General features: G+C 41.7%; 1 protein-coding gene across 1 annotated transcript in view; it reads right to left on the bottom strand.

The window, feature by feature from the left end:
- The window catches only part of DNAH3 (dynein axonemal heavy chain 3), a 213,039-nt gene that overhangs the window by 187,064 nt on the left and 1,528 nt on the right, over positions 1-24,447 (bottom strand). Inside the window, exons 2-11 of the mRNA XM_028168507.2 lie at positions 21,277-21,326; positions 17,048-17,152; positions 16,280-16,502; positions 12,640-12,712; positions 12,201-12,375; positions 9,872-10,061; positions 8,208-8,403; positions 3,485-3,610; positions 2,106-2,301; positions 221-400 (exon numbers count right to left, since the gene is read on the bottom strand). Coding sequence (XP_028024308.2) covers positions 221-400; positions 2,106-2,301; positions 3,485-3,610; positions 8,208-8,403; positions 9,872-10,061; positions 12,201-12,375; positions 12,640-12,712; positions 16,280-16,502; positions 17,048-17,152; positions 21,277-21,315 — 1,503 coding nt within the window. The 5' untranslated portion in view covers positions 21,316-21,326. The remainder of the gene's footprint in view (positions 1-220; positions 401-2,105; positions 2,302-3,484; positions 3,611-8,207; positions 8,404-9,871; positions 10,062-12,200; positions 12,376-12,639; positions 12,713-16,279; positions 16,503-17,047; positions 17,153-21,276; positions 21,327-24,447) is intronic.

The following is a 24,447-nucleotide window of genomic DNA, read 5'->3' as shown; positions in this document are numbered from 1 at the left end:
ACTCTACTTTCTCACAAAGTAACTCTTAGTGTCCTTGTTAATGGGATGTGTGGACATTTCTTTAAGGCCCAAATCCTCTTTCTGGGAGTCAAGTGGGTGTACTCAGGATATATCTCCCAAAGTATCAATAAAACCCTACCTTGTACAAGCAGCCATTTTAAACATATTCTATTCAATATGTGAATAAAAATACAAATGAATAATTAAGTGAATACTGTACCTTGGGAATCCCCCTAGAGTTCTTAATAATTTCCAAGAAAGAGTTGTGTATTAATTCCCAGCAGTCATCAAAGGATGGATTAAAGACAATAATGGGCTCATTGACTTCAAGCTTGATCATAATCAGCTGAGGTTTAAAGAACTCCATCTCTTGGTAGGGCTCCTCGAAATCATTCCCATCCTTCAGGAGAAATAAGATATGGAAATTATTACAAAATGGAACCTTCTAGAATCAAGGGAGTGAATCTTACCCATTTATAGTACTACATGGGCACCAGAAAAGGAAATGAAAGGTACCATGCACTGTTCATATTTAAAATAAGGGCAAAGTATGGCTTAGCCCACCTGAGTTCACACTCTCCCCCTTCTTCGAAGCTTTGATTCAGTACGTTTACTTTGCTTGGAAATTCTTTTGTCAGTATTTCCAAATCCTCCCCATCCTTTAAAATTCAGCTCAAAATCCCCTCCCCTGGGAAGCCTCCCTGCTCCCCAGCAAGAAATAATCTTCCACTTCTGAACTTCCATATTTCCACTTCCTTATGGTATTTTATCTTTCTCTCGAGAGATTTACATGCACATCTTCTCTACACTAAACTTAAGGGCAGGATCTGTCTCTGATCCATCTACATCCTCCAAAATATCCAAAATATCATTTAGTACATCGTAGGTGCTCAATAAAAGTTTGTTGACTGAATCCAAAAGTATAAATAGTTTATCTGTACACCTCACATTAAGTTGCTAATTAGCATATAGTATATTTTAGACACTCAAAATGTCAACCTTCCTGCAGTAGAAATATTGGTGTGGAGATATTTCTAATTCCCAACACAGGTTAGTAACACAAAATACCTTTCATAAACTACAGTGCCTAATGAAATTGGCATGGGGCAGCTGTAAAGTACTTGTCCAAGTAACTGATTCTAGAGATTTCTAGATTGGTTTAAGGATTATTGATAACCATTAGTTGAATGCCTACTAGGTACCAAATACCCATAAATTTCTTTCTTTAAGATATATGAAGATATCAGTTTTCCCGTTGTGTGGAATTTTAGAGTGAGACTTGTTCCCACATCTGAGTTTCTTCTGCTTAGCCAGTGGATGATTACAATGACATGTACAGATTAGCCCACTGTAGAGTGCTAACAGTGCAGTCTAAACTCAACAGCATTGGTTCTACATTCTTTTGAGCAAAAGGGCAATTGTTCATTTTTACTCTATTTGTAAAAATGCTTAGAACTTAACCTTTTCTAACAGGCAATTTTAAATTTTATAGCTCTTTTTAAGATAAAATGGCACATAATATAAAATCCAAAAGAATATTCCTTGATCTCCCAGGTTATCTAAAATTAAGGGATGCTTTGAAAACCAGGACTTAGTGTTTTAGTTTTTATCTAGACTTCACTGAAGTAGTTTCATGAAAGAAGTTATTAGGTCAATAAAGCCTTTTGTTTTTAGAGGTACCCTTTCAAAGACTGAAGAACAAAGGCCAATATCTGCAATGAACACACACATCACTCCCTAAATATCAAGCCAAAGATTGATAACAAACCGTTTTCAACCCCTTCTTTTAATAGAGAGGATGAAAAAGTGACCACTCCCTCTACTGTAGGAGGTATGCATTCCATTTTATTCAATCTTTCTTTAAATTTTCTTAATTTCTCTAGTTCTATAGATTTTTACCAGTATAGTAGGAGGTAATTATCTCAGGAAAGGTTGCTGTGTGTTTAAATAAATCATTTTTATAAACTAATAATCACCTGATATGTGTTCAAATCAAGAATTTTACTTTTTGGCTTGTCTTACAGCTGAGGACCTTACATGACTGAATCCTGAGTCTATCTCAGTTGATTCCACTCCAAAGGGTCTACTGCTGGTCCCCTACATACCTTGTGTATCAAGAAAAAGGAAACGAGGTCCTTCAGAGACTTAATGACCAGCTCCCTGAGCTGGAGTGACATGAAGGATGCAACAGAAGCAAAATATTCCTCAATGCGACGAGAGGAGTCATAGTCACTCTTGGGAGCAAAAAGGACCCACTGCTCCTTCTGGGAGACAAAAAGCTGGGCACAGGTGGGGATCCATCTGTAAAGAAAGCAGGGCGTCTAACTAAGAATCTCTTCCAAGCTCTAAGAAGTCCTCTCAGCCACTCCCCACTCTCCACAACAAGGCAGATGGCTCCTTTCCCATCAAGCAGCTTTGCAAATTGGTACTTGCATATCCCTGGCCACTTCACCTGCCAACATCCCTTTCTGGGGAAGACAGTAATAAGATTTGGATTGAGAGACTATTCTCCCATTAGCAATACCCAAATGAACAGTCCTGCTGAAAGATGAAAGTGTCTATAGTTTCTTCATTATATTCAGAACTTGGGGTAAAGGGGTATAAGGAACTGGAATGTTCTCTCCAACTTCTCTCCCTGGCAGATGTCTGTTTTCTGATTGAGACTTTATAGGGGGAAAGAGAAAGAGGAGAAAAGGAAGAAAACTTGGGAGGAGAAACTCCAGTGTGGCAGTGGCTGCTCAGAAGTTGAGAGCAGAAATTAGAAAACCAAAAGAAGAAATGGATGCCTCACTGTTCCTTTCATCCTACTTCCCCCAATTTCTAATTCCCAATGGGAACCACTGGCATTTGCATCCTATCACGTCTCTTTTCTGACTGCTAAAAAGTACTACTCTAACAATCATAGAAGTACTGGTAATAGTCATAGCTGTAGAGGTAATAATTATATTTAATAGCTACTATGTGCCAGCTATTATATAAACATTTTCTCTGATAATAAAAACCCATTGGTAGGTATTATCACCATCATCTCACATAAGGGAATTTCTCTGGCTCTGGACACAGTCCTGCATGCATTTGCAAAGGAAAAAAGAATTAAGTGACTAAAAACTCCCATCCTTGGAACCCTGCAGGTGTTTATCTGGGCCACCTGAACACAAGTCATTTAAATGCATTGTCCTGTAACCCAGCAAGGCCTACAGGATTTCAGAGGGAGGGAATGGAAGTGGTACTCTCATCAAGGAATGGTAATGAGAGAGTTTCAAAAAGGCAGAGGAAGACTAGGAGTGAGGGTCAAAGATCAGTGTACATGAGGAGGCACAGAGGCTGTCGGGGATGGGAACATGGGAGGAAGAGAACAGAGGAAGATGTCAGTGAGAAGTCAGCAAAATCTGTGCAGCCCCCAGGTTGGATACGTTTTCACTTCACAGAGTTTTTGATCTTTATGATACTGTGATACAGCCCCATTCTGAGGCCAGATACTGACTTGTTGAGAAGAATTTGGCGTGCTTCCATGCAGTGTTTCTGGATGACATCCTGATATTCGTGAGGCTGCAGAGGTAATTTTCCCGCCAGTAATTCTGCTGTTCGAACAAACCTGAGGTCTTTAAATCTGCGGAAAGAGAGGGAAAAACTTCCTAAGCTAAGTAGATGCTTAATAACAAACTTTGTACGACAGGTTCAAAGGAAATATATTTTCATTTTTCAATGAGAGGAGATATAAACAGATTAAAACGAATTATATTTGAAAAATCTGGGAGTCTGAGGAGGGAGTGGATAGTTCACAAGAACTCTTGCAAGGAGTAGATAAACTCAGCAGGCATTACTGAGCCTTCCTATGTGTCCTGCTCCGGGTAACCCATCTGGGGAGTGGGATTTTGACACTGACCTGGAATTTGGCTGGCTGGGAACTGGGATATCAAATGGACAAATCAAAGCTCTTTCCAACAGTGAAGACACAGAAGACAGGGCAAGCAAAGCACCACCTTCATGATCAAGTGGGTTCCACTCAATCCTCAATGTGGCCCCTGGGTGAGCTACTCAAAACAACTTGGAGGTCCACTTTGGTCTGAACCCAAAAAACCCTATAGACCTGCCCCCGACAGCTGACAGGCTCACCGAGACACCCACAGCATCCCTGGCACAGTACCTTACATAGTGCAGGTACTCAATAAGTATTTGTTAAATGAACACGTGAATCTCTTCCTGCCCTCTCTGATGATAATCTAACCTTCTCCTATTTCTCTCAGATTAATGAAGGTTCTGCCGTTTACCACACTCCCCAAGGCCTTTTTTAGCTTACAGGGCCACCATTTCTCTTCCTGACACCTATTCATTCATTTATTTTTTTTTTTTTCAAACATCTTTATTGAAGTATAATTGCCCCACAATAGTATGTTAGCTTCCGCTCTACAACAAAGTGAATTAGCTACACATATACAATACGTTCCCATCTCTCTTCCCTCTTGCATCTCCCCCCCTCCCACCCTCCCCATCCCACCCCACTAGGCGGCCACAAAGCACCGAGCTGATCTCCCTGTGCTATGCAGCTGCTTCCCACTAGTTATCTATTTTACATTTGGTAGTGTATATATGTCCATGACACTCTCTTACCCTGTCACATCTCACCCCACCCCCTCCCCATATCCTCAAGTCCATTCTCTAGTAGGTCTGTGTCTTTATTCCCGTCTTGCCACTAGGTTCTTCATGGCCTTTTTTTTTTTTTTTCCCTTAGATTCCATATATATGTGTTAGCATACTGTATTTGTTTTTCTCTTTCTGACTTACTTCAATCTGTATGACAGACTCTAACTCCATCCACCTCATTACAAATACCTCCATTTCATTTCTTTTTATGGCTGAGTAATATTCCATTGTATATATGTGCCACATCTTCTTTATCCATTCATCTGTCGATGGACATTCATTCATTTATTAATCAGTCTTTTAAATCATCAGTGCCTACAACTTCCCAAACTAGATCTTTGCTCACTTTCTTAGCTTGCCTCAGTTCTCGCTTCTCATTTTCATCATCCACTGTAATGACCCATTAGGCACTTTCCCTCATCCTTCTAAAATCCTGCGGTCTACATTTCTGTTCCTTTTTGGTGGAGGTGGTGAACTTAGTCTTCATCTTGCCCGGCCAGTCACAAAGCACTGCTAGGGGAGAACAAAATTCGAGGACCTCACTCTCCACACACTTTGATAACCAACTCTAGCATGGCCCTGGTCACAACCTGATAACTATGTTACTCATCTTTAGTTCAATCCTAACAAACTTCCCACATTGGCCAGAAAAATCTACTTTTTCTTCAGATCATGACCCTCATTCTGGCCCCTAAACCCTTCACCCTTCACTGATCACTAGGTGACCTCTTAAAATGTTTAAAGCTAAATACTGCAGGTCATATAAGAACATTTTTCTGTAGCATTTCCTTAACAAATCTTTCTCCTTGATGATTTTTTGGTTCAGCTGACAAAAACCTAAATGATTTTGGTTCACTTTTGTGCCTTTGTTGCCTATATAATCTTCTTCAGGGAACCATGAAAAGCAATTCTTCTTATAGTAGAAACTATATGTTCAATAATTTGTCATCTTCACTATATGATCAAATTAAATTCACGTGTACATCCTCTTGGTACTGAACTTCTGGCAATTTTACCAGCCCTGTGACTGACTTTCTTGTTAATTTCTAGGTTAATTTATTTTTTGAGGCCATAAACATGCTTGTAGTTAAAGCAGTATCTTCATTTATTGAACAACTACTGTATGCCAAGCACTGTTCTAAGCACTTCACCCAACAACCCCATGAGGGAAGTATTGTTATAATTCTCATTTTGCATATAAAGAAACAGGGGTCCAGAAAGATTAACTTCCCCAAATCACACAGTTCATCAGGGACAGAGCAAGTACCAGAACCTAGGCTGTCTAGTTTCAGAGCCCACTCTATAAATTATTACTCTTCTATAAATTATTATTATATACTTCTGCCTCATTAAAAAATTAGTTTTTTTCCCCCAACGTCCTTACTAGCACCTCCAATGCCTTAGAAAACTGAATTCAGTTCAAGGAGGGAATGTGCTTACTTCTTATCATTGGTGGGCTCTGTCCTAGGTTGACCTCACCTGCAATTCCTTTTTAAAATATAGGTAAAACTAAGAATGTGAAAAAACAAGTAAGTTATCCAAGTAACAAGGCTCTCCAGAGACTAAACACGTTCACAGCTATAGATCCTCCCCAAACAAAATATTTGAGCTACTGATGAAGTTCACCCAATCAAAATTACATAAACATATCGGCCTCTAATTTTTCTAATAAAAAACCCAGATGGTGGCAGTTCATCATTCATTAGCCTCTGGTGGCCTCATTCTCCCACCAGGATTCACACCCCTTCTTGAGGGGTTCATAAAAAAAATCAGTCTTTCTTCCCAGTGCAACTGATGAATGGATAAACAAAATGTGGTCTAGCCATAAAATGGAATATTATTCAGCCATAGAAAGGAATGAAGTACTGATACATGCTTCAATATGGATGAATCTTGAAAACATGATGCTAAGTGAAAGCAGCCAGACATGAAAGGCCACATACTGTATGATTCCACTTATATGAAATATCCAAAATAGGCAAATCCATGGAGACAGAAAACAGATTAATATTGCCAGGGGCTGAGTGGAAGGGAGAAGAGAGGGTGACTGCTAATGGGTACAGGGTTTCTTTTAGGGATAATGAAAATATTCCCAATATTTTCAGGAAAGTTGCACAAATCTGTGAGTATACTCAAAATTACGGCATTGTACACTTCAAAAGGGTGAATTTTAAAGTATGTGAATAACAATTTAGAAAAATGAAAGAGAAAAAAAAGTGACTCCTGCCTCCTCTGGACTTCTACCAATACCTGTGGCAAATGTAGTCACTGATGAATATAACTGAGACTACTGTTTGCCAACCCTGTGCTGGCCCTGAGTTACATAAAGGAATAACCTCAAAAAACTAAAAATAGAGTTGCCATATGATCTAGCAATCCCACTCCTGGGCATGTATCCAGACAAAACTATAATTTGAAAAGGTATATGCACCCCTATGTTCACAGCAGCACTATTTACAATAGCCAAGATATGGAAACAAGCTAAATGTCCATCGACAGATGAATGGATAAAGAAGATGTGGTATACACACACACACACACACACACACACACTGGAATATTACTCAGCCATAAAAAAGAATGAAATAATGCCTTTTGCAGCAACATGGATGGAACTAGAGATTATCATACTAAGTGAAGTAAGTCAGACGGAGAAAGACAAATATCATATGATATCACTTATATGTAGAATCTAAAATATGACACAAATGAACTTATCTATGAAACAGAAACAGACTCACAGACATAGAGAACAGACTTGTGGTTGCTAACGGGGAGGGAGAGTGGGAGAGGGACAGAGTGGGAGTTTGGGGTTAGTAGAGGCAAACTATTATATATAGAATGGATGAACAACAACGTCCTCCTATATAGCACAGGGAACTATGTTAGATAACCTGTAATAAACCATAATGGAAAAGAATATGAAAAAGAATATATACATGTATGACCGAATTGCTTTGCCATACAGTAGAAATTAACACAACATTGTAGATCAACTATACTTCAATAAAATAAATTAAAAAAAAGAATTTGGAAAGGAAAAAAAACAAAAAGACTCAAGCCCCCATACATTTCATAGGCTAGAGAGAGTCAAAGTCGTAAACATACAATTATAATTCAGTGTGATACATTTCATAATGGAGGTCTAATTAACACCTACTGGATACTTATATCAGGCACTATTCTAAGTACTTTGCATGTATTAAATTATTTCTCTCTCCTACCAACCCTATGAAGTAGGAAGTCTTATTATCCCGAATTTAGAGATAAGGATGTTACCTATGAAGCAGCACAGTTAGAGGTGGACCTGAGCAGGCTGGCTCCGTGTGAGTGCTCTTAACCAGTATGCTCCAGTGCCTACAGACAGGCACTGGGTGCTGTGAAGGCACAAAGGAGGGCCACTTAGCCCTGCATGGAGAGTTGTCACTTGCTGTTCATACACAGTTTGGGTCTAGGATGTTTGTCATTTTACTTCAAGGGCAAGGCTACTCCCACACAAGATGATCTCTTATGTGCGGAAGCAATAAAGAAAGGGAAGAAAAGGGACACGAAGCACTTCTTACTCTGTAAACCACAGCTGTTTCAGGCTGAGCATCAGGGGGTTCACTGTGTGCAGATGGTCCTCGTTCCACTTCTTGGCACTCCTATAGGCACTGTGCCAGGGCACAGGGGCCCGGATCACTCTTTGAGGAAATGCTCGGGGGATGCTCTCGATGAAGAGTCTTTTCCTCTCCATTGGATCCATGAGGATGTAATCAACTATAACCAACAGGGCAAACACTTGTTATTAAGCAGGGGCCTTGAGCACTCTGTGCTCTTCGCTTCAACACTTTAAAGGTAAATGTGCCTCTGTCCATTTACACTTGGAAATGCTCCCTCATTTACAAGGTCAGTGGTAACCCCCTGGGTATAACTAAATTGGGTAGGTTCCACTCTGTTGGTATGTGAGACATTTCAGGGAAACAGGAATATAACTTTACAGTCTGGAGTACTTAGAATCTGGAGTTGAGTCCTGTTAGGATATCTAGCATCATGCATATCAGTGAATTAGTATTTGCTGATACCTCATTACTCATTAACTGATTTCTCACACCAAAATAGTTACATAAAAAATAAACACAATGGATGACATCAGATACCTATGAATGGAAATTTAGAGGCCAAATATTTCACGTGCTAAGGATTGGAAAAAGCCTCACAGAGGAAGTACCATTTAAGCTGGGTCATAAAGAATGAGTAGGATTTTGTTTGAAGGATAAGAAGTGCAGTTCCATGACCTTTGTATAATATACTCAAGGTGCTGTGAGTCATTCTGTGGCAGAAATAACAGGTACAAGTGGTAGAGTTCAAGGTGATAAGACTGGAGAAGTAGGTTGAGGCTGAAATTTGAAGGGCTTTACATGTTTATCCTTATAAGTTTGGTTCTAGCCTATAGCAGACAAGGAGCCATTACACTGACACCATTAGAAGGTTAATTAAGAAATTAAAAATAACTAGACAACTTGGTAAGTATAGCTGTGTTCCAGATAAAATGGGAAGGTGGGGAACTAATATGATCACCTCTCCCCTTTGATGTGTTTCTCACATTATTCACCATCATCAAACATTTCCCAATGACCTACTGTGTGCAAGACAAGACATGGGGCTAAATACGAAGGGGAGGGAGGATTGATGATACATCCGCTAATGTCTAATAAGAGAGCTGAGACCCATAAGAAAGATAATGCCAGTGTTAAATAACCATAGAGAAACAGTGGCATGGGAGAAGTTCCAAAGTGGGATGAGTTGAAAGTAGAAACAAGAAGTGCTATGAATGCAGAGGATGGATGCATCACTGAGGGTTGCAGAGATCAAAATACTTGAGGGAAGAGGCAGGTCTTGAACTAGATTTTAAATGTGAGTAGGCCTCTACTTCTTAGTGTTGCTACTTACAGTAAGTAGCACCTGCATCACCTGGGAGCTTGTTAGAAGTGCAGAATCTTGGGCCTCTCCCAAACTCTACTGAATCAGAATCTGCACTTTAACAAGATCTTTAGGTTACGTAGATGCACATTAACGTGTGGTAAGTACTGGTGTGGACATGAGTGATGGTGGCGGGGAGCATTTGAATGAAAAGTTAAACAATGTTTTTGGTATTTTCAGAGTAACCAGGGTGAAGGACTGACAGTGAGAGGAAAGAAGGTGCCCTCCACATAGGAACCCCTGTCCCATTTATGCCCAGCCTTACCAATGCTTTTCATGAGGCTACTGTAATAGTCATTTTCCTTCTCCTCCACAAGGACAGTCATCAGGGGTTCCAGGAAGGGACTTGTCAGCAGTGTGTTAGAAATCAGCTTTGAAATCCGAACCATCACTTCATCCTCCTCAGGGGCAATCATGTGTTTTTGGACTCCATTGGTCAAATAGTAATAGTATCTCTTCCATAAGCAAACCACCAACAAGAAAATGATCATAATCAATTGGCTAACTGTGCCCACTTGCCCACACCCATCAGCCACCAAGGGACCCTGTTCATACAGCACCTATCTCCATCCTTCACTCGCTCCTGGGCCTGTGACTTCACACTCATTGCAATAAATCGTTGGCGAGTATTCCCCATGACTCTGGAGGAGTCAAACAAAGCCAGAGATATCTCAGCGTGGTATAAGGAAGGACTTGTCAAATGCCATGCAGATAGGAACAGTGGAAGGAGGACTGAGGCCAGGGATGGAGGTGGCATTATCTGGTGAGCTTTAAGAAGAGGAATGACAAGCTCCTCCAGTGGACTCAAATACCCTCCTCAACAACACTGCTCCTATACAAAGGAAGCACTGGATCCTGTGGCTTGTAGCTGTCCCTGGGGAAAAACCCCCAGGTCTCAGTGAGACTGGGGGGTTAGTTCTTCTAATCCAACCATGGGACTTTTGAGTTTAGAAAAGCCACACAAACACAGGAACTGAACAAAAATGCCCAGTGGGACCTGGTGATGTTAGGAAGTTTGGTTTATTTAGGGCTTGCCTCTAAGCTGCTAGATGGCTGAGTGGCTCTGGAAATGAATAATTTCAGATGGATAAGAAGCACAAAGTAGAGGGAAGGGTTTGAAATCAGATTTGACCTTCAGTGCCAATTATCTGTGGTCAGAAGAGGCTGAGCTTACATCTCTTCAACCTTAATACAGGACAAACTTCCAAACTTCCCTCATTATAAGAACTGCCTGGGGTGAGGAGAGAGGCTCCTGTTGAAATGCAGATCCATAGGCCCCCTGCTAGGGCATTTGGGATTTGTTAACAAGCACCCCCGGTGATTCTTATTTTCAGGCACGTTTGAGAAATGCTGTGTAGCTCCTAAAAGCACAGAGATGTCAGTATCAGCCAGACCTGGTCTAAGTTCTAGTTTTGCCTCTTTCTGACCGTATAACCTTGAGCAAGTTACTTAGTCAGTCCTCACCCCAATTTCCACAACTGGACAATAGGCATAATCTTAGTCCCCAGGTCTTGAATGGGGTCAAGCATCTAGAGGGTTTAGCATGGAATTTTGCTAATAGCACATGCTCAGTCACTATGGGTTTTTATTATTGATCATTTTACTATACACTATAAATTCGCAAGCTATTTGTTCCTTTAAGATAGGGGTTGGGGGCTTCCCTGGTGGCGCAGTGGTTGAGAATCTGCCTGCCAATGCAGGGGACACGGGTTCGAGCCCTGGTCTGGGAAGATCCCACATGCCGCGGAGCAACTAGGTCCGTGAGCCACAATTACTGAGCCTGCGCGTCTGGAGCCTGTGCTCCGCCACAAGAGAGGCCGTGACAGTGAGAGGCCCGCGCACCGCGATGAAGAGTGGCCCCCACTTGCCACAACTGGAGAAGGCCCTCGCACAGAAACGAAGACCCAACACAGCCATAAATGGATACATAAATAAATAAATAAAATTTAAAAAAAAAAAAAAGATAGGGGTTGGAAGCTCAAAAGTCTACCTGGGACCAAGCAGGTACTGTTAATAACTGAAAGTTGGCTGTACATAAGAAAATAATAAGGAATTGTGGAGACTGACAAACCAGAGAATGTATTTCTCATCTAAAGGAAGTGGCTACTGTTCAGCTTCAAATATTTTAATTTTTTCAAGAGAGGTTAGAAATCTAGCTTATGTGAGATTTCCTTTATTTTCAAAACACATCTATAGGCCAAATTCAGCTTATGGTAGGGTTGCCGGATAAAATACAGGATGCACTGGGATATACTTATACTAGAAAATTATTCATCGTTTATCTGAAATTCAAATTTAACTGGTGTCTTGCTTTTGTTTTATTTTTGTTTTTCAAAATCTGGCAACCCCAGCCTATGGGTCACCATTCTGCAACCTACATTCTAAGAGGACCCAAAGGCACCGATTTCTAAGACTTACTAGAGCAGAGAATTCAGGCACGCACATCTTCATTCTGTAGTCTGTCATGGGGTCTGGACTTCAGTATTTTTAAAACATTCCTTAGGTGACTCTGCTGTTTTTCTCCAGTTTAGAATCACTGAGATGCCAAGAGTAATACTTAGCAAACTGAGAGAAATGAGGCAATAAGAATGTACCTCCAAGTCTGATTCAGTTGGTTTGGTTTCTTGACTTTCTATTTCCATCTCCTGCTGTAACATCACATCAATCTGTTCTTCTGGACTCATTGGTCTGCTTCCTGGGAGAGTCAAAGATGTCACCACCTCCGTCCTCATAGGTAAGGAGGTTGAGGTGTTGCAGGCCAACCTCGTCCTGAAAAGTAGACACAGCTCAGTCCTTGGTTCCATGGAACACCTCATAGGTTTGTTAGCATTGGTTTTGCTTAGTTGGCTAATTTATTTTTATTTAGAGCCTCAAAAAATTGGATTAAGAGGATTGTTGGGAAAAAAACATGAGTAACTAGGTATCCAGGAATGCTTTAAAGTTAAGAAGCAGAGCATGGCTTTCAAGAGACCACAGCCTTCTTTGGTTCAGCCCAGTGTCCTGCAATCCCCTGTGCCCATAGGGACACCTTACCCAGTGAGATCCTCTTTGTCTTTGGGGAAGAACTTCATTTTCTTCTTGTTAGGCTCTGATGAGCTTTTATTTGCTAGAACAGTAGAGAAGAAAGACATCAGTGATGGGCAGTGGCCTTGGGCTGTCCTCTGTCCACAGGGATGCAAGTCTCAGGGTAGTGCAGGAGAACACTAAGGGGGGTGGACTTGGTGTGGTGGGATGACGCAGGTGATGTGGGCCCTGTACCACTAATTACCTGTGTGACCCGGAGGAAGTGACCATCACTCCAAGCCTCAGCTTCCCCAACTGTGAAATGGGGATGAGCATACCTTCTGTTATCCCATACACTGGACAAGTATTAATAATTGCTCAATTCACTCCCCAATCCTATACGCTCTATTTTCTAAACATCAGGTGTATTACTGCTTAATATTTTTCTTTTAATAGATTCAGACTTTTAAACCTAATATATTTATTTTAAAGAAAATATTATATGATTATCACAAGTAGAAAAACCAGTATCATTTGCAATAAATATAATTATTGCAAATAGAAAAACCGATGTCATTTGTAATAAATAGAAGGTATTGCAATAAATATCATTTGTGATAAATAAATTCAACAAATAATATAAAACTCTACTATTAAACTTTAACTGGATACTTGCTTAAAATTCTAGCCTAAGGAAACTAAGATGTCATAGAGACATGTTAAAGACATACTAATATGAAATTGACGTTTTGAGGGAATCAGAGGATCGAAGACTCTTGCTTAAGATGTATTTTTTTTTTTTTTTAATAATTTCTTTTTCTTTTTTTTTTTTTTTTTTAAAGTTTTACTTGATTTTATTTATTTATTTATTTATTTATTTATTTATTTATTTATTTATTTATTTATTTTTGACTGTGTTGGGTCTTCGGTTCGCGCGAGGGCCCTCTCCAGCTGCGGCAAGCGGGGGCCACCCTTCATCGCGGTGCGGGGACCGCTCTTCATCGCGGTGCGCGGGCCCCTCTCTATCGCGGCCCCTCCCGTCGCGGGGCACAGGCTCCAGACGCGCAGGCTCAGCAATTGTGGCTCACGGGCCCAGCTGCTCCGCGGCACGCGGGATCTTCCCAGACCAGGGCTCGAACCCGTGTCCCCTGCATTAGCAGGCAGATTCTCAACCACTGCGCCACCAGGGAAGCCCTTAAGATGTATTTTGAGTTCATACTTTAATTTCCTCAACCTACTCCAAATATAACAATAATAGAAAAAATATTCTTTAAAATTAAAAAGACAGTGCATTGTTCGAAAAGATGCTCTTCTGGGTGGACTAAAAATAAACACATTGTGAACTAAAAGTCTTAAACTTGCCTTCTGGAGCCAGAAGCAGGCAAAAGTAGTTAGGTGTTTGATACCTGGGGGAATAATAGAACCCAAAACACACCATGATTGTGGGGACTGCAGGTAGGCTCACAGCATGAAGCCAGGGCTGCCCTACCCACAGAAAAGACAGCAACACTCTCATGCAGATAAAGCACTTGTTATCCTCAATTCACATGGTGGCCACAGATAGCAAAGAAAGGCTGATAATACCTAGGCCAAGCCTAACATTGCCTCAGGGACCAGATGTACAATCCCCAAACATCACCTTAGGATGGGAGTCCTAAGCCACCAATATAAGATCTGGTACTAACTTGGGGTCCAAGATGCCAGATGAAGGCATAAGGGAAAAAGGCAAGATTTTAAAAGGTACGTCAAAAGAGTACACTGTTTGAGTACATTTATATGTGAGAACAACCAAAACTAACCTACGGTGACAGAAATCAGAAAGTGGTTACCCTGGGGAGGGATGGTGTTGGGGAGAGGAAGGAACTGATGGGAAAGGAGCACAAGGGAACTTTCTCTCGTGGTGGAAATACACTATATCTTATTTGGGTGGTGGCTATATGGTGTAAACAATTGTCAAAACTCATTGAACTGAACACTTAAGATCTGTGCATTTTATTGTATGCGAATTATACCTCAACCAATGGGGAATGCATGTAGCAAGAAAGGGAAAAACTCTCAATATAAGTCTGCAAACTAAAATCCCACAACACATGAGAAAAACCAATACTAAGAAAGATAGCAAATAAACTCAACAATTGAGGGACATATTTACAAAATGGAAATAATACAGCAATACTAATAATTCTCTAAAATAAATGTTTAAGATCCTCCAAGTGATTGATATTGGAAGGGCTATGTCCATGAGAATAGAATAATAAATTGGCAAGGGTGGTACTCATAAATAGAACCAATTAGGAAATCTGAAAATAAAAAGATACTGACATTAAAACAAAAACCATTCATTAGACACGTTAAACTCAAGACTGAACACAGTTGAAGAGCAAGTTAGTGAGCTGGAAGATATATTTGAGGAATTCACCGAGACACAGCAGAGAGGATAAAGAAAAACATGATAATGAGTTTGAGACAGCAGGCAGATTGAAAGTCTCCAACACATCTCTAACAAAAACTACTAAAGGATATCTTTAAGCAGATATAGGTGTACCCAGTGGGACTAAACAAATTAATACATATAAAGTACTGTGGTAAGCAGCTTCCAAGACGGTCCCCAAGGATCTTCACTTCTTGGAATCATGCCCTTGTGTAATCCTCTTAAGTGTGGGCGGGACCTAGCAACTCACTTCTAACAAAGAGAAAATGGCAAAAGTGATAGGATATCACTTCCAAAATTAAGTTCCAAAAAGATGGTGGTTTCTATCTTGCTGGCTCTCTTCTCTCTCTTGCTCTCTCCCTCGTTCCCTCTAAGGGAAGCCAGAAGTCATATTGTGAACTGCACTATGGATAGGCCCATATGGTAAGAAACTGATGTTTATGGCCAACAGGCAGTGGAGCATGTGAGTGAGATCGGAAGAGGATCCTTCCCTAGTTGCCTTTCGATGACTGTGGCCCTGGCTGACACCTTGACTGTACACTTGTGAGAGATTCTGAGCCAGTTAAGCCATGCCCAGATTCCTGACAGAAACTGTAAGATAACAAATGGTAGTTGTTTTAAACTATTAAGTTTGGGGGTAATTTGTTATGCAGCAATCAACAAGAAGCACATGGAGCAGTGCTTGGTGTATGGTAAATGCCATGCTAGCCATTACAATCATTCCCATTTCAGAGACGAGGAGACTGAGGCTCCATGAGGTTACCCAAAGTTAGCTGCAGCAAAAGGTGGAGCCAGGACTCAAACCCAGGATTAGAAATCTCACTCCAAAGCCCTATCCTGGGGCTTCCCTGGTGGCGCAGTGGTTGAGAATCTGCCTGCTAATGCAGGGGACACGGGTTCGAGCCCTGGTCTGGGAAGATCCCACATGCCGCGGAGCAACTAGGCCCGTGAGCCACAACTACTGAGCCTGCACGTCTGGAGCCTGTGCTCCGCAACAAGAGAGGCCACGATAGTGAGAGGCCCGCACACCGCGATGAAGAGTGGCCCCCGCTTGCTGCAACTAGATAAAGCCCTAGCACAGAAACGAAGACCCAACATAGCAATCAATCAATCAATAAATCTTAAAAAAAAAAAAACAAAAAAAAAAACCACATGGGCTTCTCCAGCTCTGGAGGAGGATTAAAAAAAAAAAAAGAAAAAGCCCTATTCTGCGTGGGTATGGCACAGAGCCAGAAATACCTAATGGCAGCCCCTGAACAATCTTCTCCCTGGGGACATTGATGGTGACGGGCTGGTAGACCTTCAGTAGGTCCTTCAGTTTCAGGTCCTGGGCCATCAAGGAGTAGTTGTTGGCAATGGAGTCGCTGGGTCCACAGTGGTGGAGCTGCTCTTTGAAGGGTGCAGCCAGGGTCCATGATGTGCGTTGCATCAAGGGTGGGTAAAAGCTGTGCGACATGACTGTCTACAAGGGAAGAAATGCAGAGTGACACATGATGGGGGACATCACTCAGGGGGCCTGGGCTCCTTAGGGCCAGGCTCCACTCACACGGAGACTCATGGCATCCCACATGCCTTACACGGTGGCTCTACCTTCTGCACACTGAGTGCAAATACTTTTGGAATGGACACCAAATGTACTTCTCTGACCATTGTGAGCATGATTTCTGATGACAAGGATAACAGCTTGCTTTCAATATTCAGTAAATTTGTGATCAGATAATTTACATCTACTGTCTTTATTGCTATGGATGTGGCTATAAGGTAGAAATAACTGTTCTCATTTTTACAGCTGAATATGGAGAAGTTCAGAGAGTTTAAATAATGCAGCAGGTAAGTGAGAAGGCCAGATTCTAACTCACCTTTGTGTTACTGCATAGCTCTTTCTCCCACGGTGCTGTAGCCTCTTCCAGTGGCAAAAATGACCAAGGCCTCTAATGCCACTTGTCAAGTCTGACTGTTTGCCCCCAAACTAGTACCAGCAGGAGAGTAGCAGCCAGGTGAACATACCTGATAGAGTTCAGATGGTTCCTCGTTAGCAGAAGCAGGCAGAGGAGGCAACTCTGGCCGCATCTGGGAGTGGCTCATGTGATGTATCGAGTCACTTTTGTGGACCTGTGGGAAACAGACACAAAGCCACTCTTCAGGAATTAGGAAAGATTTCCAAGCTTCTGAGGTTGATAAGGAGTAAAAAGGTCCTCAGGAAAGGTTTTAGGCACAAAGTTCTGCCATACAGCACCCTTCTCACCCCTATCCACTGTGTAGGTTTCATTTCTTAATTGTTAATGTCTCTCCTCTAGCATCTCCTCCTTGGCTACACTTCAGTGAGCAAATTCAGATATTTTTTTTTCCCCTGGGAAGAGCCCAAATCTGAGGGCACCTCCAGGTACCCTACCCTGGGTTGTAATTAAAGGGGTTGACTTTAAAACATTGACTCTTGCATTTCACATTGGCAAAATTCCAAATAGAAATTTGCTCATGCAGTGGCATAAGTAACTCTGTGCTTCCTGTGAAAAGAAAAAGTATCATTTAAAGAGTGTGGGCATGTAGGTCCACCATGCCATTCAGTGAGTGTATACTTGAGAGTGAGCCTCAGATAGAGGTGAACCTGTGGCTCCCATGGCCACTCTCAGTTCCCGGTGCCTTTTCACCTCAGAGCTGAAGGTGATTTCGGTGTTGAGAAATGCTGTGTGTGTTTCTGTCCTACACCCAGCCACTATAAGCAAGACAACCACTTCATCTGGGGCTGTGATGGAGGAAAACTTCTGGGCTGGACTTACTGAGAGGTGTTGCTATACAGCACTTTAAAGATGGTTTAATGGATCTGCAAGTACAATTTTGGCTCTTTGTGATTTTTCACCTTAGGCAATGACTGTGTAAGATGAGACATTATTGGACAGATTTGATTTATTTGGGTCAGCAAATTAAGTCATGCAGGGTAATTGGCAGAAGGTAGAGAGGCAGGGGGTATATGAATCAGATATTAGCCATCCCATGCCCCAACCAATCCCTCACTGATGACTCAACCTCATAAAATAATAACATTAACAACAATAACATCTGCCATCATTCTAAATATTATGCACCAGGCACTTATGAGAATTTTTATACCCATGTTCTAGCTGAAACTAAGGCTCACAGAGGATAGGTAACACATACTAGCCACACAGAGGTGCTTTCATTTTTTTTAAGATATTTTTAAAGATTTTTTTTTTTTTGATGTGGACCATTTTTAAAGTCTTTATTGAATTTGTTACAATATTGCTTCTGTTTTATGTTTTGGTTTTTTGGCCATGAGGCATGTGAGATCTTAGCTCCTCGACCAGGGATTTGAACCCGCACCCCCTGTATTGGAAGGCGAAGTCTTAACCACTGGAACGCCAGGGAAGTCCCCAGAGGTGCTTTTAAATACACATCACTCAGCATCCCGACACACTGGAAGTGGCAAGTATCATTTATATGGCAAATTACTTTGGGAATGTGTTGATCTTAAAATTAAACAAAAACATGCAAACTCTTGAACAAAAATGCATACTGAGCCTGGGAGTTTTAAAAACAATAGGTTCACTGATCTAATGGCCTAATTCAGTGGTTTTCAAAAATTTCAGACCCACTAACAGAACTTTATTAAACATGGGGATGCTCAGGCTCCACCTTAAACAAGATGACCCTGTTGCTTTCAGCTTAGCACTGTGCCTGTCTCTCTGCTCTTGACCTCAATTTCAAGGATCTAAGAATCGATGAATCATCTCCAAGAGCCTTCTCTTTCACTACTGAAATTAATATCAGATCTGCACTGATGAGGTAAACAAAATGAAAAAACTCAGCATCAACTTGAAAGGAAGCTGGTCATCCAAAATGGGTACTATACCATCCAAGGTAGATTTTGGCAGCAGTATTTTCAGGGAAATGAAGTCATTCATGGTTTCCTTCAGGATCCCAGATGTGACTGGGACATATACTGACATATACTGATTGATAAGTTAGGGCTGTCTGCATTTTGTCTTTGCAAGCAAGAAGGTTTTGTGGTCAGTGGAAATCTTTCCCTTGGCCTAGCTTTTAAATCTGTTTCAAATAAAAATATTCATTAAAAGAACAACAAGCAAACACCACAGATTTCAGACATCTTGAGCAAGTTACAGTTGAGGAGACTCTTGCAGTTGAGGAGAATATTAACATTATTCAGGAGGTGGCTTAGCATTCATGCTTCTGCTTATGGTTGGGGTAAACCTGATTTCAGCCCTGACATATACTGGGAAGTTACTCTTCCCAGCAAAACAGGCAGAATAGAGCCCTAGTGGACATAACTGGCTCTACTCCAATTTCTGTCCATGCTGTACAGTTTCCAGCCCGTGTCCAGGGTAGAGCATGTGATACAGGTCTGGTCAGTCAGAATACTCTCTCCTCCTAGACACTGTGATTGGTTCAGGGATAGGTGTGTAACCCAGGCTGGGCTAATCACAATCATTCCTGACACTTTTGATAGTGCTATTGAGAAAGAGGTACTCTCAACAGCCATCTTTGCCTTATGTGAAAAAAGTCTTCCTTAGATTAAAGCCAACATAAAAGAAAGCAAAGCACCAGAAGGACAAAGACAGACTCCCAATTACATCAACTGGACCCCAGGATCCAATTTGGACTTCTCAATTACTTGAGCCCATAGATTCTTTTTTGGGTTTGAGCCAGACTGAATTATATGTGAGTCCCTCCATACTGAGAGATGGTCATCCAAGAGATAGACACAGAGGCAGCTGAGTCATCAATATAAAGAGAAAAGCCATTCTTGGGATGATAAAGAAAGAAAACATTTTGCAAGAAAGCAAACTAGGCACTTTGCTGGTGGCACAGTGGTTAAGAATCCGCCTGCCAATGCAGGGGACGTGGGTTCGAGCCCTGGTCCGGGAAGATCCCACATGCTGCGGAGCAACTCAGCCCGCGCGCCGCAACTACTGAGCCTGCACTCTAGAGCCTGCAAGCCACAACTACCGAAGGCCGTGTGCCTAGCGCCCATGCTCCGCAACAAGAGAAGCCACCACAATGAGAACCACACGCACCTAAACGAAGAGTAGCCCCCGCTCACTGCAATTAGACAAAGCCTGCACGCAGCAACGGAGACCCAACACAGCCAAAAATAAATAAATAAAATAAAATAAATAAATTTATATAAGAAAAAGAAAGCAAACTAACATTGAGCATTTTGCAGAGCACAATGGAGAGAAGCAGAACCGCTGAAGAACAAATTAAACTTTAAGCTAGTTCATGGGCACAGACTAAGACTTAAACACACAGAGCCATTAAACCATGATAGCAGAAAACAGCTCAGTTCATGGGACAGGGACACATGGGACACATACAAGATTAGCAGATCTAGAAATCAATTCATAAAACAAAGAGAGTTTTCTTGAACCCACCTGGTTAAGAATCCTCTGTGGCACCTTCAAGGTGAAAGAGATGGAGATTTTTTTAAGAATTACCTGGCTACCCAAAACGGTTTGTTAAAAATATTAATGCGTAAGTGTTCTCTCTGGTAAATTGCAGAGCGTTTCCATTTCAGGGGGTGGGCTCAGTAATTATCAACAAATCCACTTTAATTTTACAAAGTTTTGATTTAAAATGCTCCTCTGGAGTGTAAAATGCTCCATACACTTCAATGTATGGCAACTTAGTGGATCTTGGCTTCTCCACCAAGATTCTGGCACCTAGATTGGGTAGAACTGTTACTTTCAGGTGCTTATTTCTGACTACATGTGATGTTTGCAAGTCCTTCACGGAAGCAGTTTCCAAATGCTCACTTAAGGACCTGCAACAGCAGAGTCACTAGAGTCTTAGCTAAAAATACAGACTGCAGGGCTCCACTCTAGACCTTTGAGATCAGAATCTTTGGGAGTGAGGCCAAGTCTCTGTATTTTCAAGATACTCCCCAGTATATTCTTATGTACCTCCAGTGCTGGGAACTGTTGGATGGAACATATGGTCTAATGGCCTTGAAAAGGAAGGGAAAGAAAGGTGTCTACTTCTGAAATTTTCTCAGCAAAACTTGAAGATGTCCAAAAGCCTAATTCAGAACAAAGCATAATTCAAGGACATTATGTGATTAACATATACGCCTGGTCAAGGAGATCTAACATGGCAATTGGTTTATGACTGAAACATCCCCTTCCCACCCACTCCCAATTTCCCTACATGTTGAAAATACTACAGGTATGAAAAAAGAAATACACCTTAAAATTCATACCTACCTTCTGAGATGAGCAATCCATGTCACTCATGTTGTCCATTCTAATTGGACCTATAAAAATACAAAAAAAGGAACAAAGAGCTCTCAGTTTCTTCCTCTACTATCAGTGGCTCTGAAATTCCTTATAGCGTAATGGGGATGACACAGATTATGGAACTTTCCAGATGTTCTGAAAGCTCTGTTCACAGGGTTGCCTCTCCGAGGTCATGGACTTCAGCCCCCTGAGGAGTTTCCAGGTAGAAGAGGAAAGAAAGGGAAGCTAGAGAATGAAGAAGCAGCCTTGGGGCTCTGCTGGGCTCTGTGCTGCGGCTTCCTGTGATGGCCGTTCTTCCCTTCCACTGAGCAGCACCTCCCTTGGAACTTTTCCAGGAATACACCGAGTTCACTGTAGAGGAAAAACTGAAGCAGAGTTACATACTAACACAGACAAGAGGGAGGAAGTACCCCACCAAACAATCCCCCTGGCAGCCTGAACTCTTCTCTCTCCTCCTCTCGGGTTATTTTTAACACTGGAGGAGCTTGTACCCAGGTCCTGGGGCCAGTCACAAGGCTTCAGTGTCTGTTGCTAGGAAGGAGGGGCCTCTGTTGTGCCCAGATACAAGACTGGTCTTGACTCAGCTCTGTGTCCAGGTCTCTCCCTTTGCTGTAGGCCAGCTGTCCAGCAGGAAGTTTCGGTGACAGGAGGGAAGGTGGGAAGGTGTTTAGCAATGATCCAGGAGGTGAACGGCAACAAGAGGTTGTCCCTTTGGAGGGGCCTAAATGTACACAGAGTGGTGGTTAAATTCTTGGGCCCTAGAGTCAGACAGGTCTGGTTTCAGACCCTGCCCTTCCCATTTAATTAGCTATGTGGCTTGAGCAAATTGCTTCATCTCTCCAAGTATCCTTTACAATGTAAAATGCCAACAATGTGACAACCTACCTCACAGGTGGGCTTGAGAGTTTAATGAGGTAATACCTGTAAAGCAACCTGCACATAGTAGAAGGATGACCAACTTGTCCCAGTTTCCTGGGACTTTCTGGGTTTTAATACTGCAAGTCCTGCACCCTGAGAACTCCCTCAGTCCTGGGCAAACTGAGACAGCTTGGTCACTCAACACAGTAGGCACTCTGTAAGTGTGGCTAACATCATTCTCATGATAAACACAGGAACACGTGCACACGTACGCTCACACACACAAGATACAATTAGCTGCTGCCCAGACATTCAAAGCACACGTTAAGTGGTCACTTTCAAAATTCTCTCAAAATCAAGTTAGACTTATTGAGCTCTTTTTGGAAGACAGGCTTCTATATATATATATGTATGTTTTGTCATTAAATTTTTCCCCAAACTCCATGATGTTGACATTTTATTATTGACGAAACCAAAACTGAGAAAGAAACATAATTTTCCTAAATTGCCAGGACTTGTAAGTAGTGCTGATACAATTTGAACCCTGTCCTTATGACTCCAGATTCCAGTGTTCTTTCCATAAAGTACCTGCCCATAAAACAAACATTTCTGAGATCTTATGATGAGCATTACATAGTACCAAGTACTTCCATTTCTCCTTTTTCTTACTTTTCCCTCAAAGTTTGGCTTTCCATACCTTCAAAATAACCTTGAGGCTCCTCATTCCTTACATTTGCACTCTCTACCATAAGGTATATATACAGTTTCAAAAAGTGTTTGGAATAAATGAGGCAATCCTCACTCGGTGTGACAGGGTTTGAGTCTTTAGATGGAAATGGGGTTATTACCAGGCCTCCTATAATGGGATATGAAACCCCATGTCCCACAAAAAAACCAGCAACTGTAACCCAACAAAGTAAAGAACTTTAGAAGGGGCCTGGTAGGGTGTCCATGAGCCCCATGACCTTGTGGGTGAGTAGGAGACACACCTCCCTTTGAAATTTTGTGCTTTAAGTCTACCTGTGTCCAAAAACATCAAAGCAATAAATACAGCTTTCATTTATTGATGTATATTAGCTGCTGGCACTGTGGTAAGCACTTAATGAGCATCATCTTTCCAAATCTTCTCAACAATGGAGAAGATGAATACAACTATCCCAAGTTTTATGACTGAGGAAACTGAGAAACAGGGAGGTTAAGTAATTTGCCCATAGTCACTCAGCTAGGTCAGCAGCAAAGTTAGAACTTGACCTGATTATGGAATCTGCTCCATGGCTTTAACCAAAAGCCTACATGTAGTCTGAAGAAAGACAGAAAATAAATAAAATATCTGCCAAAGAGAATGAAAATTCCATCATCTCCCCTCTGCCCCAGGCCACCTCACTGGCACCAGAATTGTTTGCTGACTTAATCTTCTGTTCAGCAATTTCCAAGTGAGGATGCAGGCCTCAAATCCCTTAATCAACTTCAAGTACATAGGGTTGCCAGATAAAACACAGGATGCCCAGACATACTTATACTAAAAAGTTATCTGTTGCTCACCTGAAATTCAAATTGAACTGGTGGTCCTGTATTTTTATTTGCTAAATCTGGCAATATGGGGAGAAGAGGTCAGCTAGGTTCTAGGTTATCCCCATCTCTGTGGTGGTAACAGCTTAGAGTCTCAATCTGTTGCTGGAAATTTTCACACGTTTCTAATTCAGAGCCCAGTGTTTCTGGCAGATCTTTTCTGAGGCTTGAAACAGTTGCTTATCCAGGGACTTATTTTATTGACCCATCCAATGGTCAGCAAGAGCCAAGTCCTTGTGCTACTGAGAGATGCTAAGTTTCCCACCGTTGAGTAATATATAGTGTGGTAGAGAAGGCAGCCAATACACAAGGAAAAGCATAATCTGGCTGGCCCTACAAAAATTCAAGTGGAAGGAACTAGAAGATTCACAGAGGTTCCCCTAGATGGCACCCTTGAACAAAATTTCCAGTGAAGGCCTCAATTCAGCTTCCCAAAGCAACACCCACCAGGGAAGGAGGGTTGCAGTTTTGTCCTAGAGAAAAAACCCCTCCAAACCCAAACAATAACCAAACCTTTCCTGGATGGGGCACCCATCACACTGCAGCTGAACAAAAGGCATGAAACCGGACAGGATTGCCTGAAACATAAAAATTTAGGGACACTTTTCCGTCCATGTCCTCTTATCTTCACCATTAGCTCCCCACTTCTTGGCTCTTGTGGAATTAGAGCAGGATCCCTTAGCTTATTATTATTATCCCCAAGCTTATTTC

This window comes from Balaenoptera acutorostrata, chromosome 15 (assembly GCF_949987535.1).
Source record: "Balaenoptera acutorostrata chromosome 15, mBalAcu1.1, whole genome shotgun sequence".
Taxonomy (NCBI): domain Eukaryota; kingdom Metazoa; phylum Chordata; class Mammalia; order Artiodactyla; family Balaenopteridae; genus Balaenoptera; species Balaenoptera acutorostrata.
Note: the sequence above shows the minus strand (reverse complement) of the source record. Positions and strands in the feature narration are given on the sequence as shown.